Source organism: Limanda limanda, chromosome 21 (assembly GCF_963576545.1).
Source record: "Limanda limanda chromosome 21, fLimLim1.1, whole genome shotgun sequence".
In the NCBI taxonomy this organism is placed as follows: domain Eukaryota; kingdom Metazoa; phylum Chordata; class Actinopteri; order Pleuronectiformes; family Pleuronectidae; genus Limanda; species Limanda limanda.
Genome location: NC_083656.1, coordinates 8,290,603 through 8,316,973, shown reverse-complemented (window position 1 = coordinate 8,316,973; position 26,371 = coordinate 8,290,603). Strand labels below are relative to the sequence as shown.

The following is a 26,371-nucleotide window of genomic DNA, read 5'->3' as shown; positions in this document are numbered from 1 at the left end:
ATCTGGAGAGATGTTAAGAAATGACGCCATATTGCCCGTGTATCTCCTCCGCCTGCCTGTTTTTCCATCCACATAAACACACACACACACATATATATATACACTCTTGTACACCCACTTCACCCTGTCCTGGAAAAATCATTAGAGCCCCTGCCGCCCCCCCCCCACACACACACACACACTCACACACACACACTCACACACGCACGCACACACACTGCATGCAGATGTAGAAAAACAGGGCTGAAAGCCAAAACGCCTGAGGGGCTTTTCATGACAATAACCTTCTGCAGAGCTGCTTGTATCCCTCCACCTAGATCACGGCGAGGTGCTGAGGGGAGGATGGGAAAATAGGTGCGATAACCACACAAAATATTAGGCAAGGAACATTGACACAAAGTACAGAGGAGGACGAAGCCCCGTGTCACTTTGCTCTCATGGCCTGGAGAGATGGCAGGCTAAATGCTCTTGTAAAACAGCTTGAGCATTGAAATGATGATGGCTCATTTTACCCCGGCAAAGCACATTAATACGTAGCCGAATGCTATTTCCACTTTTGTTAAATGGCTCACCTATTGAGCATTCAATTACAATGGCTGTCTCTCATTTTGGAAGATGAGGCTGGGGCCCACATAAATAAGCTCCCTCTGAGTGTGGAGCTGCAGAACACACTGGGCAGCGGTGGAAGGCATGTGGCGCTCCTGTATGGGGGGGTGGTATGTAATGTTAATGGCAAAGGAGCAATGAGGTTGATGGGTATTGGCTGTGGGGCAAAAAAAAATAAAAATAAACTAAGCTCCTCATCTGTGGTACCATTTTATTAAGGAATGACATTTTTAAACCATTTTTAACAAAAGAGCCCGAGCGCATGAAATGATCTAAACTGAGACACTCATGAATCCTTGCTTTAAAAAAAAAAGGAAACATCAGTCAGGGTGATTAATTCAGTCTTGATTAATTGTTCCGTTTGTCTATGATATGTCTAAAATTCCACAATACAAATGGTTCAATCCCCCCCCATTGTGTGGTTTATCTCTTATGTTCAAATAGCAAAAGCAAATTGTGGCTAATTTGATCGGCGAAAATCCACTGGCATGTGGTTTTTCCAGCGGTAATGATTCCCTCATTCAGGCCTAATTAACTGCAGCCATTAAACGGAGGGAAATGTAATGCCCTGGGTTCCATGTCAGGTAGTCAAAGGAGGACAGCACAGGAGGACTCAATTAGGCCTGCGCTGTTCCCAGGTTATCACACGACATGTTTGCCAATTAAGTGGAGTAGCGTCTGATGTCACTGCGGCTCCGGCGGCTCCATCTCAGAGGCCCTGGCAACGCAGGAACACCGCTGTACCCTCCTCACCACCCCACCCCCCCCAAGACAGACACTTCACTATTCCCCAAAAAGGCAGTAATTACAGGATGGATGGAAGACTGTTATATAAGTGCATAAGCTGCTGATAGGCCAGGCAGGGCTTTGCTGATGCCAGGTTTCAAACAAGTACCAGCAGGATCGAGTTGCAGCAAGAATTACCCCGGGTAGACTCGGTCGGACACACAGACACATTTCAAAAGCAGGAGCAGGAGCCAAAGCGAGAGGAGAAACAGAGGCTGCTGGCATCTTCTGGAGTCGGTGGTGTTGCTGTTATGGAATTTCAAACAATCGAGAAAAAGGGAAACTGTGATGCGACTGAGCTGAGGTCCCAGTCCTGACAAATAATAACGCACTGCTGGATTCTGAAAAAAACTTCCATCTTGCCCCAAATTATTACAAGTCACTTTGAGGCGATGAGATCGTACAGCTGCTTTAAACATATTTTCCCCCAGTGTGTGCAGCTCAGTATCGTGACTCAGTGAGAGTGGGAGAGGGAGGCCGAGACAGGCAGACACATTAGCCTTCCCTTATGGCACATTCTGCAGGGCTATAGGAGTCAGTCTGCATGATCCTGACTGTCACTGACTTGTTATGAAAGCATCGCGGGCTGAGGCTGATCCATCACTTTGGGAGGGGGAGGTGGAAGTTGGGGCGAGAGGAGGGGTGAGCGTGGGCGAGGCAGCACTGTTGCCTGTCACTCACCATGCACCACTGCATGACCGCCAACCCTGTCTGGCTCGTGCACAATGGGGGGTCTGGGGCTCGACTGTATGAGCAGTCACAGGCCAAAAGGATCCAAAACACTTCAGACAGACGTGAGACCGATCCGGACCCCGGAAGACCTCACTGCTCGAGGATCCGAGCGCTGAATATCTGCTCTGTTTTCCCACTGAAGCTCTTATTTTGGCCCGACTTAGCCAGGTTCAATTGCGGAGAGAGCAAGCTCCGACAGAGTCTCCAGAAGATAATCTCCCTCGACAAACATACATTGCAATTATCCGGAGTCATTAAAGTGTAATGACTGGAGGTGTGAGCAAACAGTTACAGAACCACCCACTCGAAAATACATAACGCTTGCAGAATGTACGCCGCGGTTTAGGAGACAGAATCGTTCCTCACAGCAATTAGGGAGTGGGGAGAGGGAGAGAGAGGTGCATATGTAAAAGGGAGGTCTTATACTGGGAGAGGAAAGAAAAGGGGGAAAAGAGCTGAAGTCAGCAACAGCAATAAATCCTCGAATGCTGAGCAGTTTATTCCAGTTCTGTCCTGGTCTGCGGACCCCATCTCCACCCAAAGACAGACCTCTGTTTAGTAGCTTTAGCAGCAGGGAGGCAAATCCACTCCAGCGATCCTACACCCCCCCCCCCCCCCCCCCCGAAGGCGCAGTTTGTCCAGGCGCTGCCTCGGAGTCAAGCTCAGCTGGCCTGTTAGACGATACTTCCCAGCAGCGCCGTGGTCTGTGACCACAGCTTGACCTCCAACCAGCGACTCGCTTTCACAGAGCCGCGAGAGAAATCGATAGATTAACCGGCATGAAATGGTGACACGATTGAGATGAATGATTACGGGGCTAATTCTTATTCATCTCTTTATGTCGCTGTGATAAGTGAGGAGTTAAATTGATACCGAGGAGAAACAAGAGCAATGAGTGGAATGAGAGAGTGGACCTGGCGTTTTAATTTAGCTTTTTTAACGAGGGGAAAGTATATATTGTTAAACTGCAAAATAGAGAACATTATTTTGCTGGGATCGCAAAATAATTTTGAATTTAGTGTGTTAATAAAAATGAATATATAGAAGTATTCAGTGTGGATTTTCGATTGCAGACTTGATTCTTATCTTGTAAAGAATATCTTAGACAGAACATAGGGACTTTTACAAAGATAAATTGTTATTAACTTGTTATTAACACACAAGTCCACTGAGTCGTAGACATTTGTTTCAGTGGTGTCTCCTGTAGTTGTTCAAAATTAGCACAGAAAACTAAAGGTTGGTGTTGACAAATAAAAAGGTGAAGTTAGCAGAGTGCTGAAATGCTTCTATACTTCTCTACACTTTCATCACAACAACAGACACCACTTAAGTCGACTGACTATGTGTCACCGTTCTCCAACGCTATTACTCAACACCAGTGTGAGTAAAATCGTCCCTGGGTTTAATTTGTAATGTTTGAATTCCTTGGACACTTCCTATTTCAGACATATTTGAACTTTGGCTCTGATATTCGGACATATTTGGCTCTGACAGATCTGCAGATTCCGAGTCAGGAAAGTGAAGCCAATGCAGAAGTGCTGGAGACCTCTGTTCTCTGACCTGCAGGGGGCGACTACACTGGTTGCAAAAGAGATTTCGTATCAGTTTCTTTAGACATGTTATAATTAACCTCCTCTCACATGATTTATAACATAAGTAACCATTTTCATTGAGAGTTTATCATCTCGATCTCTGGTTTCGAGTCTTCTTTGACACATCATGATGTTAATTTTGTACATTATGGCTCCATTACATTTTTTTTTTTTAATGGTATGGATTTACCTGGATACCATGTTATTGACAGCTAGTACTTTTCATTGGGTGTAGGTCACAGGTGTAGGTGTAGTCAGGCTCCACCCTATGCCCCTCCAAATATGGACAAATTGCTGTGATGTCATGGTGAGAAGCCATTATCACGTCAGCAAATGACTTTAGTCTCTTACCGTCTCGTTGCCAAACAGGATGTCGACGTAAGGCATGATCATCATCAGCTGCTCTTTAAAGAACTGGCTGATGAAAGGTGCAGAGAGATTCACGCTGAAGATCTTGTTGTTTTCTGAAGCGTGCTTCGCCACTTTGAGGATCGACTCCGGGGACACAGTCAGGAAAAATCCCTGTAAAAAGAAAGAAGAGAGAAGTGTTTACTTTCATCATGTATTCAGAAGTTTTACTGACGTCAGACAGATGGATCTGTACAGTACCACTGCACAGGCTCCATTATCTGTAGAGTGATGCCGGCCCCTATGGGCTGAAACACTTTAAACTGCTAATTTGTGGGCTCTGGGTTCTGACAGGGAAATTTTAGGATGACAAGACTTGGTATTACTGAAATAACACAGGAGTCAAAATGAGGGGAAAAAAACTGCGGCGGAGCTCAAACATTTATCTGAAATGTTTTCTTAGAACATACACAGAGCAACAAAGAAGAGGAAAGAGGGCAGGAAAAAAGTCATCCAGGACAAAGCCCGTGGCTGGGCTCCAAGGCTCGTACTGGAGGAAGCGGCGTGCACGTATCCGATGATAGGGCGAACAAAAGTCTCGTCTGGACTCTCCTTACTTGGAAACAAGAGAGGCAGGTTATGTGAATGAATACAAATCAGGTAAGAAAACACCTTTGTGTTTCAGGTGGAAACCTGACGCGAGACTCTCCTGCGAGCCGCACAAAAACACTCCTCCTTTGATACTGATCTCCTTAACCTTGTTTTTCAGCAACAAGCTGCTCTGTAAAACCACTGTGTCACAATAGGGGCAAAGTGGGGGGGGGGGGGGGTGTGGGATGGGGGGTGGGTTCATGCACACTGATACATTTAATCTGGCTGAAAAGCTTCCATTGTGGGCAGCGGCGCAGTTCTCATTAAAGCGCTATGACATTTGCAGCGACGGAGGGCCGACCTCCACGAAGAAAGAAAAGGGTACAACACCAATGTCGTCAGTCAAATGTACAAGTCGTTACAATACAGCCGTGCTAAGCAGCTAAAGTCCTAATTATACTGTACATGCTTGATGCTATTCACTCTCTGTTGCTCCTCTGCAGTACTGTGTTACCTGTGGGGGGGTTTTTGGGGGGATGGGGGTCTTTAAGTGGAGGCCCAGGTCAGCGCCTGTGGTCGCTGCACCATCTGTTGAAGACTAAAAAGGTGTTTCCGTGGGTCTGGGAGCACAGAAGGAACTCACTGTGGGCTAATGGCCCATCACTGACACTGACATTTTTCTTTTGCGGCGTGCCAACACGTCAGGGGGAAGGGGAGATTGTTCTCTGACACAAATGGTCTTTTTTTTCGGGGGGGGGGGCAGTTGAAAATAAACTGTCATGGTTACCGTAATGTTAACGCTGATCAAAGGCCGGCGGCTCGATCAAATATCCTGAGGGGTTTTGAACTTTAAAAGCTGAGCCACAGCTTCCCTAATCACACACTGGCTCTGTGTAATTTACTTCTAACCTCAGTTCCACTGCCAGTGCCATCGCAAATTGCCCAGAGATCAGTACTGAAATACATTAACTAATTTCTGAATGAATTATGTCCATGTCGTGCTAAAATACGCTCATCCTGTCGCACTTTATTGATATTTGAGCACTCGGGTCCCTTTGATTCGATGCGATTATTTACGGATGTCACAACCGGCCACAACAAGGCAAGGAATCGAAACACAAAACAGAGCAGGTCCAAAAAAAACGTTCAAGGTCTTTACTGAACAAAGATAAACAAATCCAGAGGGTGAGGCAAACTTGAGGTCAAGGAACTACCGAGGCAAAGACACTTGAAGACTAACAGGAAGATATGATGGCAGGCTTTCCACCAGGATGAAATGCACAAAATAAAACAGGAAATGAAACTTACACCTTAATGTCCTATAATAGGTTTGTGGACGAGTGTATTGACATTCGCCGATTGCATTTGCTTTAAGTAATCGCATAGAAAATGTTGTCTGGCACAGGAATGTGTATGTATTTATATTTAGAAAAATGTTGCATTTCAAATTAAAACCTTTAATGAGCATCTCACAAAAGTCATACAGGCCATTTTTCCCACCAGGCTCAAAGCGTTGTTGTGACTCCATTGTGACATGAGGGGGAAAAAAGGCTCAGTTTGAGCTTTATGAAATTCCACTTCCCATCGGTCGTCTCTGTCACTACGCAACAGGAGGAGTTAAGTCTTTAGTGCTGCGGTGCAGATCATGTATCAAGAATACCAGATCCAGTTTCCCAGGTGTCAGGGAGCCTTGTGAAGTGGGGTGACGATCACATTTCCAGGTCAAGATTATCAAAGCCACGGGTACACTTCTCACAACTCTCACCCAGCCAAAACATTCAATGAAAGAATTCAGAAAAGCATTTTCCTGGCAGACAAAGATGCGGCGCAATGTTTGGCCATGTCAAGTGGTAATTTGAGGGAAGAGTTGGAAAGGCAGGGCATCCATTTTCAATGTTTACCCTAAAGAGAGGAATGACTTCCACTTTACTCACACAAAGAAAACGTCTAAATGCTACTCTGAGGTGAAATTAGTGGTAATCTAACCATAAAGATCCTAACTACCCAGCAGCAGCAGCAGCAGCAGCAGCAGCAGCACGCTATCACACTTTCCCTGCATTGTATCGGTGTTTCTCCCGGGGCTGCTCACATCTGAAACGCTGGGTGTGATGGATGGCGAGGTGTCACTGGGCTTAAAATAAAAGTGGACATCTGAAGGGTAAAAATGATCTATTTTGGGAAGGGCATTTTCATTTGCACCAGAAGCGGCAGAGGTGGTCATGGAAAACGACTTTTTTCTTTCTTCCAGGTCTATTTTAATTCTGCAGGGAGAAGGGGGGAGTGTCCAAAGTACTGTGTCATGAAGATTTTGTTTGACACTTCCTATTACCAGGGAATGATGGAGGGGATTTAAAGCGTCACCTCCTCAGTGAAAAGACTAATAATGGACACTGCAATCACACTTAATTCCATCAAGTTTCCAGATCTGAGTCAAGTTTATTAGAAAAGCCACAATCTACCTGCCCAGCACCCAATGACAGAGAGACAATGGTGACTACCTGGTAAACATTGTGGTGGAGACCAAAAACAGAGCTAAAAGAGTGCAAATACTGGGCCTAGTTCATCATATCTTCTTTATGAGGTAGGAATATGTCTTTAAAACATTTGACTTTGTGATTGTTGAGACCATAGACTGTAATAATAAACTTCCTGCCACTATCCAGAAATGAAGCCAAAATATCCCAGACACAAACGCTGCCTTCCTGCCCATTTGGAGCCAGAGTCCGAACGGTAGCAATCAATTCTTTGGCTTCACTTTAGAGTCGTCCATCCTTTCAGTATAAACGGTCTATGGACAAAACAGAGGACACAGTAATTGTCATGGGTTGTGTTTTGTCTTCAGTGGAAGGATTGTTCCTGGTTTGTGTCTCATCTTCTCACCACCACCAGTAGCAGCACCAACGCTTCTGTGATTAAGTGCTATCATCAGTCTGAAATCTGCCAAAACCAAGTGCGACGGACAAATTCAAGAAACCACGAGTTCGGTGCAATGTCACACGACCTGACAAGAAACCACATAATCGCTCTGAAGCGTGGAAAGGACATCGCATCTTTTTTCTGGGCTCAGAAGTACTTGCTATTTTGTGCTATTTATTTGTTGTCTCAGTTGATGTGCAAAGACCTTGTGTGTGGTGAATTTTGATTGGATGATGGACTAATGTGACTTAGATCTTAAGGGACCCTATTCAGGAATAATTGGAGAAACCCAGTAGAGACAATCAAGCAGTAGGTACCTGTAGAGAGAAGAAACAGAAATAAAGAAGCCGAAACCGCCAGAAATGACAAGTTCAACAAAGTAATATAAAGACTTCACGTATTCACCAAACAGCAGCTTTTATACAATTTTCAAAGCGACTTTCATTTCAAGTATAGAGGCGTTTGTTCCAGTTATAAATTCCTCGCTGTCAGGAGAGCCCTGAGAGCTACCCGGCAGTGTTTCAAAGCTCTACAGCAGCCGCCCAGGCCATGCTATCCCTGTCATTACCATAGACAGCCCCCCATCATGCTCTCTGGTGCACAGGGTTCATTACACAGAATTAGATGTCACACAGATCAGAGCGCGTGTGATGCCACACACCGCTCTCCGCGTCAGTTATCTCTGCGAAGCACCGTTGCGAGGTGGATCGATAGCTGAGGTTTGGAGCTTCATTAGCTCAGTATGACTCCATCTCCATCAAGACACCTCTGGTACGCCACGCTCGAGCCGCCAGATATATTTTACTCTGCGACTCCTGAAGGTCCCGCTGTTTTACACACAAGCACGCGGGGACAAACAAGACCTTCGCACATGATGGTGGGGGGGTTGGGGGAGAATCTGTGTCAGTCTCCGGCTCGATAAGCCAGCGGAGAGAAGGAGGACAAACAAACAGAGGTAAGTGATTAATGGTGTCGCAGAAAGCATTGAGAGGAGGAAAAAGAAAAATCGCAAGGGTGAAAGGAAACCATTTAAGGTTTTTCGCTTCTAATGAAAACGAGTAGGGGTGGGGGGGGAGAGCTACAAAGCCAAGTGGGATTTTCTCGATGTTAATGATGTTTTGTTTGCATTAAAAAACGGCCAGTTGGTTTCAATTATTTCATTAAGGGAATTCTCAAATCTTATCTCATGTACAACTGATTTCTCCTGCAGTGATTGTAACTGTTAGTTGACTTAACCATAGTAATTTATTGAATCGTCAAAAATGATTGTTTTATGACCATTTCCCTTGTATTACTGTATATATATATATATATATGCATTTTTATTTCATTCTTATTTGTTTATTTTTTCTTTTCAATGTATTAACTCTTCAATGTACCCTCGGCACCATTGTAAATGAGGGTCTTATTCCTCAATGTGTTTTCCGAGGCTTAAATAAATAATCAATCAATTCAGAATTAAAACCTACAGAGGAGATAAATGTGTAAGAACCTCGCGACATGATTCAGCATTCCCTGCACTTTTAGGATGTTTGATCTGACTTGGGAGGCGGTTCAGCGGCGCCGATAGCATCTGCCTCCTCGTCTCCTTCTCTCTTCCATTAAGAATGATGTTCTGGTGGGGGCTTATCAGATATCTAGGAATTCATCCACTTCTTCTGAGGCTGGAGGGAAGCCAACTGTACTGGAAACAGAAGGGGAGGGGACGCGCTTTTAAAGGCCACTCGGAGACCGGGAGAAAGGGGGCTATCGTGTCAGCCGGGATCTCCAGGGCAACATAAATGTGCCACGAACCCTCGATTTAACAAGTGGGCAGAGACATCACTTACAGACTGCTGCAGTATTTATTTATATATCATTTTCTCTGGTTTAAATATTACCCGATTCTCAAGTTAGCAGATATTTCCTCTCCAACCCTCCACAAGTCAGGAAGGTCTCTAGTGCTGGATTTGAAATATAGTGGAGCATGCCCGAAGGTCGTGGCTATAACTAAACATACCTGGCCAAGGTCGCTTTAATGAGCGCGGATAAAACAAGACATTAGAGCCAACCACAGAACACTTAAGGGGAGTGTGTGTCACAGTACCTGCCTGCAATTTGTACAACCATCAGAGACCGTAATTACATTAACCTCAGACGCCTCCACTCCTGTGAAGTTACAGATGAAACTAGAAAAATAAAAAAAAGGTGATGCTAACTCCAGCTTTGCAGTTTGAGGTCTTTTCGCTGGCAACACAACATTGGGAGAATTAGTTTGATTTGAGTGCTATCTCACTAAAACTAATTTGAGATCAGCTCCGGGGTCTTTTCAGATGGCTGCTGTGTTGCTCCTCTCCTGTTAAGCTCCAAAGTTTCCCAAAAAAAATGTGTTGGCCAGGGGAAGAGGCCAGCCCGAGCGCGGAGAGAGAGGGATGCCAAGGAATGTACTTAAGATCTAAAACAGACAAGATTTAAAGCCAAGAGCATTTAAATGCCAATACTAATCCACAAAATAATTCACCGCAGAGTACAAACTGACTCTCCCTTACAGATACCATATGTTACCTCTGTGAAGAGATGAAACGGGAAAGCGATGCCAGAAGAGGTGCTTTCTTCTCCTAAAACTGTGTTATGTCGGTAATGAAAAAGAAAACCATGCTTCTCTCTTTCTCTCTTCATGCTCTGAAGCCCGGTCTGTAGTTTTCTGACTCTCTCTGGTTTCTACTGTAGTGCTTGCCTCCATCTTTGGGAGATTAGCCCAGAACAAACTATTTGGTTTGCAGGGAGTTAAAATTTGCTAATGCACACACTCTCAAGTGTCCTTGTCTGCCACACTGCACTTAATTAGCATTTTAGTGCGAGCAGTTCTCTCTCCTTCAGTACCTCTGAAGGGGAAAACATCACTCCGACTCAAACAAATACACACAAACACACACACACACGCACACATACAGCTCCTGTAGTTTCTTACACGGTTTGAGAACAGGATGGGGAATGGAAAGGGGCGTTTGTGGGGGTCGATGGAAAAACGGGATAAAAGCCTGCGATGTGAAAACAGATGTCGGGGCCTCAGAGTTGTCTCTTCTCAACCGCCTTGAAAGAACATATTAATATATGGGTCAGATGTATAAAGCAGAGGTTCAGTGTCGGAGTGTCGACACTGCAGGAGGGGTTTCCAGTTTCAGGGACTGGAAGGTTGCTCACAGACAGAAACCAAACCGCCGCAGACATTCCTGCTGCTGGGAAGTGAATATTTCCAAATGTGCCACTCGGTAGATGTAAATGAATTAGTGCGCTTAACTCCAACGCTACAACGAGGAGCCAGGGAGACAATCTCTCACTGTTCGCAAGTCGCTCCGGTGAAAGCCAGCGCACTAGGTTGGAAAATTACAGGTAATTGCCGAAGCCATTGAATCCAGTTTGGTTTTGGTTGAAAGACTAAAATAACAAAGCTCTGATTGCTGAGAAGACAAGGGCAGGGAGCTGGGAGGCCCTGTTGCTAAGAGTTAATTTGATACATATTTCTCCCCCTTGAAATGTCTGAGGTACTGGCAAGAGACGGTGAAAGAAAAAAAAGAGAGTGCGAGGGGAGGGTGAGACCCCCGCTCTGTCTGCAAATACTATCCATCTGCCATATTACATTTAACCAGCATGAGAAGCTAAGGGAGCGCCCTTGCACAATATTGTGTGAAGGCTGTCAAACTCAATGCAGGAGCCCGGTGCCCACAGCTCAGAGCGGAGGACATGGGGCCGCTTCGATTCAGTCTAATAATAACTTCAGACTGTGTGTGTGCTCGGCAGCGGCAAAGATGGGGAACATGTGGCACAAAAACAAATTTGGAATCATTTACGCCAGTTGAAATCAAATTCATCTAATTCAAACTGTAATGTGGTGACCTCCCCCCCAACTGCAAGAAGAAAACACCGACAGCGATCAACAGCTTTTTGCTCAATCACCAAATAACAAATGGAAATAGAGAATTAAAGTTGCGGGAGATTGAAAATATGATTTTCAAAGTGTTGTTTATCTGGTGCCATCTTTTTGTATGATTATCATTGGCAAATATACTACACAGTTGATTGTGTTTACATATATTAACAAATTTATACATCTACATTTATGCATAAAAAAAGACATTTAAGACGTTTACACTCACTTGTGAGTTGCGCTCTTTTTCAAATCTTCTGAACCTAAACCCCTGAAGTGAAGTTCCCCCTTTTAAAGAGGTTCTCCTGCACTTCCATAAACCTGCTGGAACCACAACTGGCAAGAGTTTAAAAAGAACAGACAGAGGTGAAGCGGGAAAGGCTGATATCCTTGTTGCGAGGTTCACGCTCACAATATCCTGGATGCCACAGATTCCATAATCCAACAGGACAATGTCTTTTCATCAAACCCTGGCAGCCTGGTTAATGCCAATGACTTTGAACCTCCCAAGCCCCCAGTCTGTAACACAGGCAGACTCGCAGTTCATTTGTAGTCATAGACAAAGCCAAGGCTCTTTGAAAAGCTGCTCCAGAGCGTCAGTAGATGTTTTCATCCTGCTCCTCACCTCTCACTGCCTCTCACAGTCGATCTTATCTTGTTGAATATTCTGCATTAAATAATTCACTTTATTGAGAAGATCACTGAAAAAGATGTTTTAATCTATAGGCTCCATTTCCTGAATATATAATAAATGAGGGAACTCTCTAATCATGTCTGTTACACACTTTATCGAACAGGCTGAAAATATATTTAAATCTTTTACACAAGTTACACTAAACAACTAAGAGCATAAAACAACTATATTCAAATACCAATTCAAAAATAAATATTTTAAAGCATAGTTGTATTTATTCAAATGGTCAATAGACACATTTTCTACCAAAATCATAAATAACTTGAAAGTTCCGGATGACAAATTTTCTACTAAACCTTTGTACCTACTGACTTTAAAAAGATAAAATCTCAGACAGCTGACCCTGAGGTTTCTGTGTCTTGGAACCTCAGTGACACAACACGGCGCTAACACTCACTACTCGGAGGAAAAAAAAAATCAATTGCCTGGAGTCAAGAAGTGTGAACTTTCATACCCTAAGCCCAATTTCCTTGAAAGTGGAGGTCCTAAATCAAATCAAGCCGAGCCAATGCACCGTGGAATTATGCAAAAAAATAGAAAAAACGACACTGCCATATAAAATGACAACTGGTAAGAAATACTGTCAAGGCTAGGAAACTTCAGAGCCTGTTTATCCACTCCGTGTTTTTATCTCCCTGGCGCTGTGACGATGCTTCAAGTCGACTCTTGCTTGTCTTTGTTTATAGTCGAGCCGAGAGGGTGATATATGGAGTGTGCTCAGGTGACGTAAACATACAAAGAGGAAGAGCAGAAACTCTGCACGTTAACGGAAGTGCTTACTGGCCTTATCAGTGCCAGATTAAATAAAGCGGTTTGAAGTTTTGTTACCATAGTGTTTTGATTGTTTATAGAAAAAAGGGTCAGTTTCTGCTTAAACGTGAAAATTGCCTTTACGCTTCACCGCTGGGTGAGAAGTATACGTCCCTTCCTGTGGGCGGCTAATCACCGATGGCGATACCTCAGCAGGACTTCAAAATCTTAGTGATCAAAAGAAAGACAGGAAAGAAAAACACACACACACACAAGACTGAAAGACACTGAGGGAGCTTTCAAGTTTCGAAAATGAATGCATGATAATACCATTAAAAGTTGGCCACCGCTCCTCCGCTTAAATTTCTGTCCGTGAGTTATTGTGAAAGTTATCGCTCTCCACTGGGCTAAACAGATATTTTCCTCCCTCGAAGCACTCAAATATTATTAGTGTAGTGTGCTTAGAGCCTCTCTCACATGGGAATAGCATCTCAGGCTTGGATATAATCACAGCCAGAACAAAAAAACAAGTCTTTCTTGAGCATCAAACAAAACCCCCCAAAAAAAGAGAAAAATCTTAAAATTCAGATGCTGCTGGTGGTGGAGGAGGTGGGCGTCAGGGTTGTCTGCCAAAGACACAAGTAACAGGGTGAAGGAAAGTGTTAGATATTAAATTAAAATCGTTCCGAGGCATTAGCATTCTTAATTCGGACTTATTAGTGTTCTATATCATTGCTCTCAGAGGGACCCGTGACTGACAACCACCCGGGACCTGCCTCGTTCAGGGTTAAGACACTGCTCTGACACGGAAGCGGCTGATTTAAGTCTAAAAATGCAGCCGCCCTTCCCCCAGCCTGACTCGGAGGAAAGAGAAATGTTTCCATGGTAATACCCAGTAACACTTGTTGACCAGTGACACTAAGGAAAAGGAGGATAACATGGCTCATGATGTGTTTGATAACCAGTGAGGCTGTTCTCTTCCATCTTTGTCGCTTCTCTTGCCTTGATATTTTCCTCTTACATTTGTTTTTGTATCATATTTTTTGGGGCAATGTTTCCTCGTAGGTGTCGACTTTTATAGTTTTTCTTTCTCCAGAATGTCTCCAGTCAAATTTAGCAAAAGAAAATCTGAATAAATTTGTGTTTATCTGTGTGTTTACTGGTATAAGACATGTCTGCATTCGAAGTTTGGTGCAATGAGATACACAGTTGTTGTCAGGAATGTTTTCAGCTGCCACGGCACAATGAGATGATGTAATTACAGAACATGACAAACCTCCAGCGAATGACAACATGGTGGAAAACGTGATAGAGAAATGAGGCTTTTATGTTTGTATCATGTCCTACTAATGAGTTGCAGGCTCACTCACCAGTAATGTATGGAAACATGCATGAATTCAAATTTCCCCTTTGATTTTCTGTGAAATCTTGTGCGACATTTGTCAGGGAAACTTCCCTACAGACGTGATGTGCATCTGTGCAGCTGTGTTTATGAGATTCAGTTGAAGTTTAACTCAAAATTAAAAAGGGTAACATCACAAAAAAACCTTAAAAACAAACCCTGTCCATTTCCAAGACGATTTATAAACTTAGTTTTCCTGCAGGAGTGAAAGCAAATGAAACCTTTAAAGTTCATGGAAACAACTCCTACAGGTGCGAAAACCTGTTGGTGACTTACAAGCTGTCTGTCTGTACAAAGGCAGCTTGGAACAAACTGTTCCTTCTGCTCCGCCCTCTGAGGCATCACCAGGACAATGCCGAGCTGCAGGGAGTCATTCAGTGCGTTGTTATCAGAATGGTGAGAGAAATACCATTAGAAAAAAATAAAAGGTCAAATGAGTTTCTCTGACATAATAAACCAAACCACACCTACACAGCCAAGAACAAGACAATCAGCTTCTGCAACAGTGTTTTCCTAACAGCTTCTTTACCTATGTTTGTTTATCTTTGAATGGGATATAAAACGTGTAACCAGTTGTATTAGTCTCAATTTACCCAGAGGTGTTCTACCTACAATAGTGAGCAGCTTCAGGCCTTGAGGAACTGTTCTCTCCACATCAACATTTACTTCATTTCATTGGTGCAGATATTGGCCACTAAACCGAGACTTTAAACTGTTGGCAACTCTGTTTGTAATCAAGATATTAACGATAAATCAAGATCGTCTCTTCTCTGTGTGGATTTTAAACCTCTTTAGCCGAGACCTCGGAGAAGACCAGTCGCCATCCTGCCTAATTTACACTGACGAGAGCCTCTCAGACGGACGGGAGAGTAATCCTCAGCTTCAACACCCACATTCATTTTCCTAAAAATTTCAAAGTGCTTGAGATTTCTAAGTGCAGCGCCCTAAATGAAATACACAGGGTGTGGACTGCTACATAGCAAATGTGTGAATCATCTTTCCATAATTTTACTGATAGTGCAGCACGATGTGTGCCAGTGTTTGATGACTGGAGGATTGGCCTCTTCAAAGACAAAGAAACATTAAGAAGAATCTGGGTATCCAACATGTCAATCTGGTTACTTAATATACACCCACATTTCCTCCAGCTCAGCCGCAACATGAAAAATTACCACTTAAGGGAAAAATAAACGTATAAAGCCGGTCTAAGGAGCAGGAGGTGGAAGGTTGGCTTCTAATTGCTGGAGGGGAAAGAAACCATGTTAGAGTAAACAAAGTCTGATCGATGGTGGGGATTATATCAGAAAGAGCCTTTGGCCTTTGGCCAAGATGAGCAAACACGCCGGTCCCTGTCTCTGCTGCAGATGGGAAAGAAATTGCCAAAGCAAAGAGCTGTTGAGTTAAAAGCATTATATTTCACAGAGGGGGGGGGGCAGCAGATAGAGCGTAGTACAATGCCAAATATGACATGTAGCCAACTATATCACGTCTTGGCTATTTGTATCGGACAGAAACGCCAGCAGATAAGAGAGCAGCGTTGTGAGTTTGATGGAAGGCTGTTCCGGCTGGGGGCTTAGCTTTAGGTCAGGCTATACTCCCATGGCGCAGCAGTGCTGTGAGCGAAACCTCTCCATCACCACACGCACAAGTTCAATGCGCTGTTAGCTGGTCACGGCCGGGAAGAAATGTATTCTGTGTACTGCCGGCTTCAATGTGGCGATTGCAATTCACATAAGCCACTTAAGGAAATCTGCAGAGGGAGAGAAAAAGGTATAAAACTGACAGGGGCTTACGAGTTATTGGAGCCTTTTAAACACGGAGGCTCCTCATCAGACAGGGTCTTGGTTTTTTTCCTTTCTCCACCAAGTCTTGTAAATGAGTTCACTCCGTTGCCTTTAAAACCCCGGTAAAGGTATTAAATCTGAAAATAACATAATTCATTACCTCTGTCTGAAGCATGTTTAACTTGAAGATGTAATACGAGCAAAAGTGCTTTGGTCTTGGTGGCAAGGATTTAAAAGTGCAAAATGTAAGCTATTCTGTCTGGGATGTCATTCAGCACAAAAGGAATACTAATGACTTCTGAATCCATTTAGTGACTCACTTCAATTTGTGATTTATATTAATGGGCCGTGTATTGCTCTCTGCACATCCAACAGGGCTGTGTTCTGCTAAATTTCACCATAATATTCATGTCGATAAGCAGGTGACGACTTGGAGAAAAGGGCTGATTATATTTGCTAATCCCCAAAGAAATTAGGCGAGATTGATGAAAGCGCGCATATACTCCACACAAAGCCCTGGGAGTCTCTGGAAGCTGTTACCATGGTGGTATCCCATTAGAATAACAAACATTTCCCCTGGATGTTTAACATCGCTTCCCAGTGAGCACAGCCCTCCCTAAACCTCCCCCCCCCTCCCTCTCCCTCAAACACCTGCCTTCACATTTTCCACTTCTGAAATTCCACCAGCCACTTTAAAAAAAGAAGAAAAAAAAAAAGGGTGAAATATGAAATGCAGTTACGAGAAAACTTGAGTGCCAAAAAAAGGAGTTTTCTTCAAAAAACCCGTAATAACTTTCCATGGGAATAGGGAGAAACTTAAAAAGAATAACACTTCCCCTTGATTTTCTACTCCTACCACTTTTTTAAGCAGGCAGTGAATTTCCTGGAGTGATAAGGGCTTAGCCAATGTAATCCTCAGAGGACCCTTCTCTGGCATGCCAGGAATCAAGAAACCTTTCCCTCTCGGAAAATAAAAAATAAAAAAAAAGAAGAAGAAAAAGACAGAGAGAGGGAGGCAACAGTAGGTTTAGGAAGGAGGAGGAGAGGATGCAGCCAGCATGCCATCTCCCACACATGCTGCCGAATGCAAACTAGCAAATGTGTGGAAAGAGCAGCCGGACTCGCCTCAGCTGGAGATCAACAGAGGAATATTGATATGACAATGCAAGGGGCTTCCCTGACTCACACAGCAGGGGCCACCAAGGATGCTCTAATTGGCCTCACGGAGGGAAGGCGGCCCGGGCCAGGGGTGGGTTGGGGGCGCCCCATAAATGTTTCACGCAGATTGATTCATTATCAGTTTGCTCGACAGGCTGGGTGGGCCTCGTAAAAGTGTACCGTCTTGAACTGGTAGCGTGTAAGTCACTGTCACCGCGGCAGGACAGAATATATCATCCTGACCTTTCACTTCAGATATTGAAATGAGAGCCAGAAACATGACTTGCCGCCACGCTGCAGGACTACTACTCTTGCATTTCAAAACGCGGCGAGTGGAGGGATAGCGCAATGATAGGCGACAGTGCAAAGGGAAAACATTAATAATTTACGAATGTCTCCTCTGTCAGGATATGCCAAGCTATGATGTGCTGTCTTTTTTTCCCTTTTTTCCTTACACCAGATGTCAAAGCTGGCTGGCAAGCTCAAGGTATAAATATTCTCCCGAGTAAGGAGCGGCGGCGTGTACAACATGAAAAGGTGTTTTATCTGTAGCGTCACGCAAAAATAGATCTGAAAAGTTAAACTAATAAATCCATTTACTGACTCGTGTAACTCCTGGTTTACATTACCGGCCAATTAATGTCTTCTGGATCATTATAAAAGCCGCCACATACTATCCACTGTAACCGTTTGCTACACGAGAGATCATAAAGTTTTACAGCCAAACTCTCCTCCGTCTCCTAATGTGGTTGAACTGACATTTTTTTTCAAAGTGATAAATGTGCACAAATTATTCAATATCCCACAAAAACTAATCCGTCCGCTGAAAAAAAGAAAAAGAAAAGAAAGAACTGCAGGCTTCACAGACACGCAGCGCCGCTAAAGATCACTGGCAGCCATTTAAGAGCCGTGAGAAAGGCAGTTGAGCATCTCGGCTTCTCGCTGGGTGGTTGGATACATGTGGTTGACACATTTGCATCTTCAAAGATGCACACAGACAAACTCAATATGTGTGAGAATGTCTGGGCCGCATGTGGAAAACCCCAGTCCTTCCTCTGAAGAGGTTTCCTCCCCCCCCAGCTCAAAGACGACGCCACGCTCTCAGTCCTTCAACTGTCAAGCCGTCGCTTCGACAGCGAGTTGTAAACAAGTCGCTTGGAATGGCTGCACGGGAAAAACAGTCGCCGTGCAGCTCTGTCTGCTCTGTCTGCTCTGCACCAAACCGGAGAGGTGCTGCAGGAAACTACAAATCAGGAGCCATTACACAGCAACAAATATGACAGGAACCTTGCTGCACATTATTTGAGCTCCAAGCCTCATTCACTCACTGTCTCTTCCAATGAGCGTGAACAATGCATGCAGAGTGTGCATTGTGCTGCAGAGCAAGAGACAGTTCCCCCTGAATTGGGGGGTAAATTACAAAAGGGCCCTGTGCAAATTAGACGTGATGGCTTCATAATGCATCTGAAGTGTCAGCTTCTCCAGAAATCTATCCCCAGGCTACACTCCACGGTTTGAAGCTTTGAACTTACAATTATTCCTGCCAAAACGCTGCAATCACCACGCTGTAAAACAATCATTCAAGCATTACAAAACACACGAGATCAATGGTGACTCAGTTGTTGGCAGATACGGAGTTACCAACATGAAGTACTAAGTTAATCGACATCTGCAAAAGAACACATAACAAGTGTGTGAGTCGTTTATTTTTTTATTCCTCCCTTTTAAATGCAACTTTTGAATGAGGTCCTGGAAAGAAGATTAATATCTGTGGAGTGTTTGTAGTGGTTTTAATCCTCAGAGAGCATTTGTTACAGAAGGAGGAAGAGGACCGGAGGGAAACAGTTGTATTTCAAGAGGAACCATCCAGAGCTGTGTTGCCTCCTGATATTCATTTGCTGGGGGAATGTAAGTGCACAGTTCCATACGAGTGCAGCACTGAGAGGAACTCATAAACAGCAGCACAAGTCCCGGAACAGGATCCGGCGTCTGTGCAAATGCTGAGCAATTTCATATTACAATATGACCTCTTACTCATGTATTATTCTGCTTGCGGAGAAATAAATTACCTTTGTAATTTGGGACACCTCCAACGGCGCTGCCGGGTGCCGCTTGTTGCCAATATGTCGAGCGATCGCGAAGCTCGGCAGACTAAAAGAGAGGCTAAGCCCAGGAGGGATGACTGGGTCGAACACCTCAGTTGAACCGGAAAAAGTGACCACAATGGTTGAGTAGAGTGAGACTCTGAGTAAAATGGAGCCTGAGGGAGAAGCAGCCACAGAGACAGAGAGAGAGAGAGAAAAAAGCTTCCTGTATACACAGACTCAGAATTATTTACTCACAAGGCTAAATATTAAAGTATCGTCTCATCCTTAATTAAGTCGTGTTTATATTTCCCAGTGACGGGTCAGTGGTATACATGGGACGTCTGGTGGAGATGCATCAGTGCCGTCTCCTCAACAGCGCCTGCTACATAATTAATACACACACTGACATGACATGGATATGATATGACAAGAGTATCAGAGGCGAAGAGTTAGAAGAAGAGCTGAGCCGATGCATTTTTCATGAACTGCAGAGCTCCCCAGCCAAAGTTCTAGACATGATGTTTTAGTTTCACAGACGGAGAAGGAGCACAGAGGGCAGGCAAAGCAAATGTGTGGCTGTATGAAGACAAACCTGGGAATTCACATGCAATCGCACCCACACTGATAATTCACATCTCAGATCACACAGCCAGCGATGCCGAGGACTTTGATCGCCCTCGCGTCTCCCTCCCGGCTATCGGCTCGGGGTCGTGTTCGAAAAACTGCAAATGCGATACAACATCCTCTTCATCTTTTTTTTGCCTTCCACTGACGCCTCAACATCTGACGGGCTGTGGCGTTACTGCATCTGCTGATACTTAATAAAAGTGAAGGCTGGATTTCTTTAAGGGCAACATTTTCCATTTTTTTTCACCATTTCTCCTCAGATTGGTGAAGATATAAATAGCCTCGATTTCTCATCCTGTGGAAGACAGACAAAAAAAAAAAATAGAAACGCTCCACACAGGTGTGGAGAAGAATTCATTTTGCTGTGTATCTGGACAGGGCTGCTCTGCCTTGCCGCCGGGATGGGGGCCTTACAGGGGCCATTCCTCCTTATTCGGTGCCATTACCACCCCACTGTCACTGTCAGTCTGTCCCCTCACCCATCACCGAGCGCAGAGCCGCCCCACAGCCCGGCTCAAACTCACAACTAAATCACATTCTACGCACAAACGGCCGGAGCCGTGCAGCATCTACTGTATAATCTAATCTGTCCATCTCCTGTGTCCCTGCACACAGACACACACACACACGGATGGCAGGCCTGCATCTCAGCACCTCAATCATGTACATTTCCGCTGTGTGTGGTGAAACAAGAGGCGGTAATGCAAATCAGAAATCAGGATTTGCCTCCGTAATTGGGGCTTTATCAGCTCATTAAGAAACAGGGAGGCATCGCTGAAATGAGCATACAATATTCCCATTAAAGCTGCCAAAGGAGGGAGCACTTAGAACATATCAGCACAAGTCCTTGGGAGCGAGCGGGAAGCAGCTGTGATTGATAAGGTTACTATCTTGTCAGTTTGAAAAAAGAGAAAAGAAAACACCTTGGGGAAGCAGCAATTTAGCAGAAAGAACGGAGCGAATGTTCTCAGGTGGCCCTGACGGCCACTCGTCTGCCCCTCACTGTTCTAATGCCCCATACCAAATGGCACATCTTATTAAAACTTTGACAGATTTATTATTACACTTGTTTAACCTCTTCATAATCAAATCATGTTAGGGGTTCAAGGGTACAAGGAGACTCTCTCCCACTGAATTACAATCACTTTGATTTAAATCTGGCTACCCCATGCAGGCACATTTCCTGTCTGCACCGAGAATGTTTTAAGAGTCGAGTGCATGCATCTAAAAAAAATAATAGGAAATCAGTCCACTTTTTGCACTTATGAAGCGCTCTGTAAAGAAATAACAGTGGGCATTGGGATGTGTGAAATAGCAGGGTGCTGCGGCCCTTTGTGGGACAAACTGAGCTGCTAACACTCAGAGATCTAACTGGCAGAATTCAGATTTATCACAATTACAGTGAGTGGCCACATTAATCCCACAGTCTCCGAGTGACGGACAGCGTAGTGACGTGCAGCCATATTGAATTTCATGTACAGTAATTGCTGCGGCTCAAAGTGCTGGGAGGTGAACTCGTTGCATACAGTGTGACGAGGAACAGAGCGCTGTCATTGGGCCTGCAGTGAGGTGGGGGGGGGAGGGGGGGGCTCTGTCATTAGCTAAAGGACGGTGATGATTGAGTAACACTTTCTTTACTGCTGCAGAGGAAAAACAACCGAACGCCTTCAACAAAATCAATACGGTTTGAGCCGTCGGAATGCAAATAGCGACTACACTGGCGGCGTGACACGAGATGATGCGCCATTACTTATTCTGGCTCCATTCAATGTCATCATTAGCCTTTAGAGTGTCAAATCCGCTCAATAAAGGACATTATTCCCAAAAGGATAAGCGCTGCATTAATCCTTTTATGCTGCTTTCAGCGGGATAGAGTCTCCAATAGCTAATATTAATGTGCAAGGTGTCAAGAGTGAGATGGCTAATCCCGATAACTCAGGATGTACAGTCAACTTTGCAGATGGCTATCTGCCCCGGACTCGCACTCATAATGGGCGCAGGAACAGGATGTGCTTTTGAAGCCGCACTTCCCGCACGTCGCCTTCAAAGAAAACGATAATTTTCAACGGGGCTTTCTGAAGTGGGAAGATAAGCTAGAGAACGGGGGAGGACAAAATAAAAATGATGCTCGCCTCAGAGAGGAAAAATAGCTTCCTGATATAGTCCTAGCTCCCTCTTTAAAGCTGACACCTAGAACATACAGTTTATCAATTATACATGAAGCCAGAATCCATCTTCTGTTGGCAGCTTGTTTGGATCCGGCCCGAGCCCTCTCAGTGGTGAAATGTGTCTGGGAGCCCCCATCCCTCCTGTCGCCTTTTTCCACTCACAGCCTGTCCTTAAATCAATCCCTTTTCAGGCCTGAATTTATTTTTCCTGTAACAAATCTGTCTTGGCAAATGATGTCACATAAGCGGAGAGAATGACAGCCTGATGTCTATGCAGGGAACATCAACCTTGCTCCAGCAGCCTCCTCCCAAGGTGAGTAATCATGCTGAGGAGCGCTGCAGTGTGTGGATGCCAGCCAGAGTCCAAACAAACCCGGAGTCTGTTGCTCAAGATAAACAAACCAATTAGGTGGAAGGCATGTTATTCCTCAGTTGGTGGGATATTCGCTAGATGGAAAATAATCAATGCATTCTTATTTCCACCGGGTGAAGCCGAAAAGTCCTGAGCAGAATAAAATCTAGGCGGAGGGGGAGAGTGAAATTATTCATTAGGAAAAAAAAATAATAATGGGACTAAACTAGCTACTAGTCGTGTAATTAATCCATGCAGGCTCAGTGGAGAGAGGAGAGCACAGAGGGGAAGATTCATCATAGCTTTTCGCCCCTCGCTCCCAGGGATACATGCCCTTCTTGTGTGGATGAGTCAGCTTACATCTTCTGACAATTGAGAGCCAAGGGCTTTGTCAAAAGGAACCACAGTTATTGTTTTGATTGGTCCCCCCCTCGTTATGTTGGGAGCGCAAAATGCTTTCAAATGTGATTGCGCCACAGCATGTGAAAGTACGGCACGCACATATAGAACATCAAAAAAAGGCAAGACGTCTGCTTTTTATTTACCGAGGACAATCACTTGGCACTTTGGCGCTTTTGTCCCTGGCCTCTCCTCCGCACTGGAACAAGCAGCCATATCAGTAATTGCAGGGAGCAGTGCCGTTGGCCAGCCGGAGCATTAGACGACTGGACTCGCGGTGCATGACATTCAAGCTGGCCAATAACGACGGACATGCTAATCAAAGTGGCTCTGGCCTCGCCATCACAGTGTGACTGGAGGACTTTGCTCGGTCGGGGAGGATGTGCAGCTGCTCTGGCTGCATTTCCACTCTGCCCCTCCAGGGCCTGGGCACCGGGCTCACCACTGGCACAGGAGTTTGCATGCCGAGGAAAACCAAAAAAAAAAAGGAAAAAAAGAAAATGGCGACGGCTAACAACACCACACATGAAAAAGAAATCACAGCCAGCTTGTTAGCATGTCGGGGAGGAGAGGGGGAAGAGGAGGAGAAAGACAGAGAGGAAGAGGAGAAGTGGGTTAAGAGATTTAACTGAAAATCTAACACTTGCCACAGGTCCAAATGTTCCACCAGAGCAGCGGCAGCCCTGCTGGCTAAGTCTCCATAAAGCCTCTAAAGCTGCTTACAATATACACTTGAGGAACAATAGATAAGGTCAGAGTAGTAGCCTATGTCTGAGTGCATGGGGCCATGTTTGAAAAAGTGTTTTTCCCCCAGACGGAGTAACTGAAACCTGGGCAAAGAATATCATGTTCACACAACTAGATCAAACCAAACAGAATCAAAACAACAAAATCAAATCTTACGAGACATTTATTGAGTGAAATGAGTTATTAAAGGATTGGTTTCTCTTCTTGTCGTTAACATGAATAGTTTGGAGGTTGGACTGTTCAGGTCAAAGTCGTTTTATGTAGCTGTGGGATCGGGGGAAATGACTGATCGCCATTTTTTCCCTATAAAACAGAATTTGAGGTTCTGCCGTTCGTTGTCCTCATATAGAGATATTCAATAGAGATAATAATAATAATCAGTTACAGCAGTAGTTTGTTGAGATACTTTCAGGTAGATCATTTTACATTTTTAGAGACGCACATGTTCCTGAAGAGAAGATTAATGACACTCATGTCCTTCAAATGGCTATAAAGCAGCAGGCTAGAGATGGTTAGCTTATATTAGCATAAAGACTGGGAACAGGTGGAAAGTGCCTGGCTCTGTCTAAAGAAAGGAGCAAGAGATTAATATGCTCTGGAAAAACCTTTTAAGTGTAGCTGGAGTTTAATTTTTTATTAAATTTTGCCATATTTGCAGATACTAGTAAATAGAGCGGAAATTAAAGAAGACAAACTGATACTGATAAATGCCGCCATAAAGAGTATAAAGTTGACGTACGACATAAAAGAAACTTGAATTATCAAATCATAACAAAATATTATTATGCTCAGTCGTCATTAGTCTCCTCTGAACAGGGAGTGTAAAAGACATTACTGGCAGTTTACAATGGATCTGGGCCAAACTGGCAGAAGGAAGATATGCACAAGGCTTATTATGAACCATAAACAAATTACAGCAACATGAAAGAGAAAAATTGAAAAACCACGCAGAAGGAAACAATTTCTCAAAGAACAGCGTCCGGCATCTGCCGCACAGAGACGCACATCTGTGGGCGATGTCTCTGTAGAAGCCCGTCGTGGCGCTGACCCGGACGGTTCGCGGGCGAGGAGAATATTCCGGCGATATTTATTCAATCAAAGCTCCGGCATGACAATATAACAGCATCTGACACTTAACTCTACTTACTGTCTTTGCCCAGGAGAGACACTATCCTAAAGCGTCTGCGGTTCCGTCATGTGAATCTTAATCAGATACTTAGCCAGTAGAGCAGGTTTTTACTCTCCCTGGTGAGAGTATCAACACATGGCCATCAGGCACCATTCACGGCCGCAAAGTGGCTATTTATTTTCTGCTCAGCATTACTTGACAAATAATTACTCAGTATATTCAATTAAGCCGTGGAACTCAAACAAATGGCCGCAACATCCCAGTGTGGAGCGGAAACGCTGTTCTACGTTTTTACAACTTGGTCTCATGAATAAAAAGGCACTAACACAAGCACACGCACTGGGGGTCTTGATGCAGAGGCAGCGAGGGGACAAGGTGAAGGAAAGTAGAAATATCTCTGAGTCTGAACTATTTCATCCCCTGCACAGAGAGGCGGAGGAGAAGCAGACTTGTTGCCGGTGGAGCAGAAGCACACAGTAATCCGGGGTGAAAGGACACGGTGTTTTCCCTGCCGAAGAAGAAAAACTGTTTTTACAAGATAACGTGGGCGTACAAGGAGAGAGTCGCTGCGTGCTGCTGCTGCTGGAGGAATATGGACTCCAGCCTGGAAGCCTGCCAGAGTCCAAAAAAATATGTGCCCCTCCTCCGCCAACCCAGGAGGCGATTACTCAAGATACAGTGGATTAAAGCATTCTTCCCCCCCCCCACCACCACCATATTACTGTTCGAATTAGGATGCTGGAAATAAAACGTCCCAAAATAAAACCAGCGCGGCCCTGCCAACTTTTAAATATTTCCACACACAAAACACACATGTCGGAAAACAAGGACAGAAATTAAATAAAAGTTAATCGCACAAATCTAAAACCAAAAAAAGTTTGATGCATCGGAATTTGATGAGAACTTCTCGGTCAGGATAACAAAACAAGGTGAACTCTGACATCCTGTGACTTTCTACGGAACGATTTGTTTTTCTAAAGCTAATCAAACAAATAAAAGAAGCATCATTGGGGAAAGTACATTCATCCAAATACTTGACTGTACTTTTGTGAGGTTATTGTGATTAGGTTTGTTTCAAAGGGAACTATTGTACTTTTTCACAGTGTATTTATATTTAAGATTAAAATAATATACTGAGAGTTTATTGTAGTAGTTTAAGTTCGTCTCCATCCTTAACTAGAGGAGCACAAACCTCAGCCAAAGCCCAACAGTCCTTAAATTCAATTAAGCTGCATCAAAGTTCACACACTGGTAGATATCCGTTCACTAAAGGTTAAAGAAAGTGAAAAGAAATCTGATCTTCAAAACAACAAACAGACAGGAGTGAAAACATAACCACCTTAGCAAAGGTAATTCAACTTTTATATCACAACTGTTCAGTTTATTAAGAGGTTAACTTAGTTTAACCTCAGTTGACAAGTCACCAGAGTTACTTTTACACACAACAACACACACACACAGCTGTTTTCCTTGTAAATTAATTTTAACGGTCACCGCCTATTCCAGAAAATCTCTGCACCTTAGCACTGTACGTGCCCATAACTCTCTCACTGTATCTATTGTTTCATTTTATATTGTGATATATATATTTATATA

At 44.2% G+C, this 26,371-nt stretch overlaps 1 protein-coding gene across 2 annotated transcripts in view; it reads right to left on the bottom strand.

The window, feature by feature from the left end:
• The window catches only part of adkb (adenosine kinase b), a 104,395-nt gene that overhangs the window by 25,706 nt on the left and 52,318 nt on the right, over nt 1-26,371 (bottom strand). For both annotated transcript variants that reach the window (XM_061094837.1, XM_061094838.1), the window contains exon 7: nt 4,068-4,238. In XM_061094837.1, the coding sequence (XP_060950820.1) occupies nt 4,068-4,238 (171 nt within the window). The remainder of the gene's footprint in view (nt 1-4,067; nt 4,239-26,371) is intronic.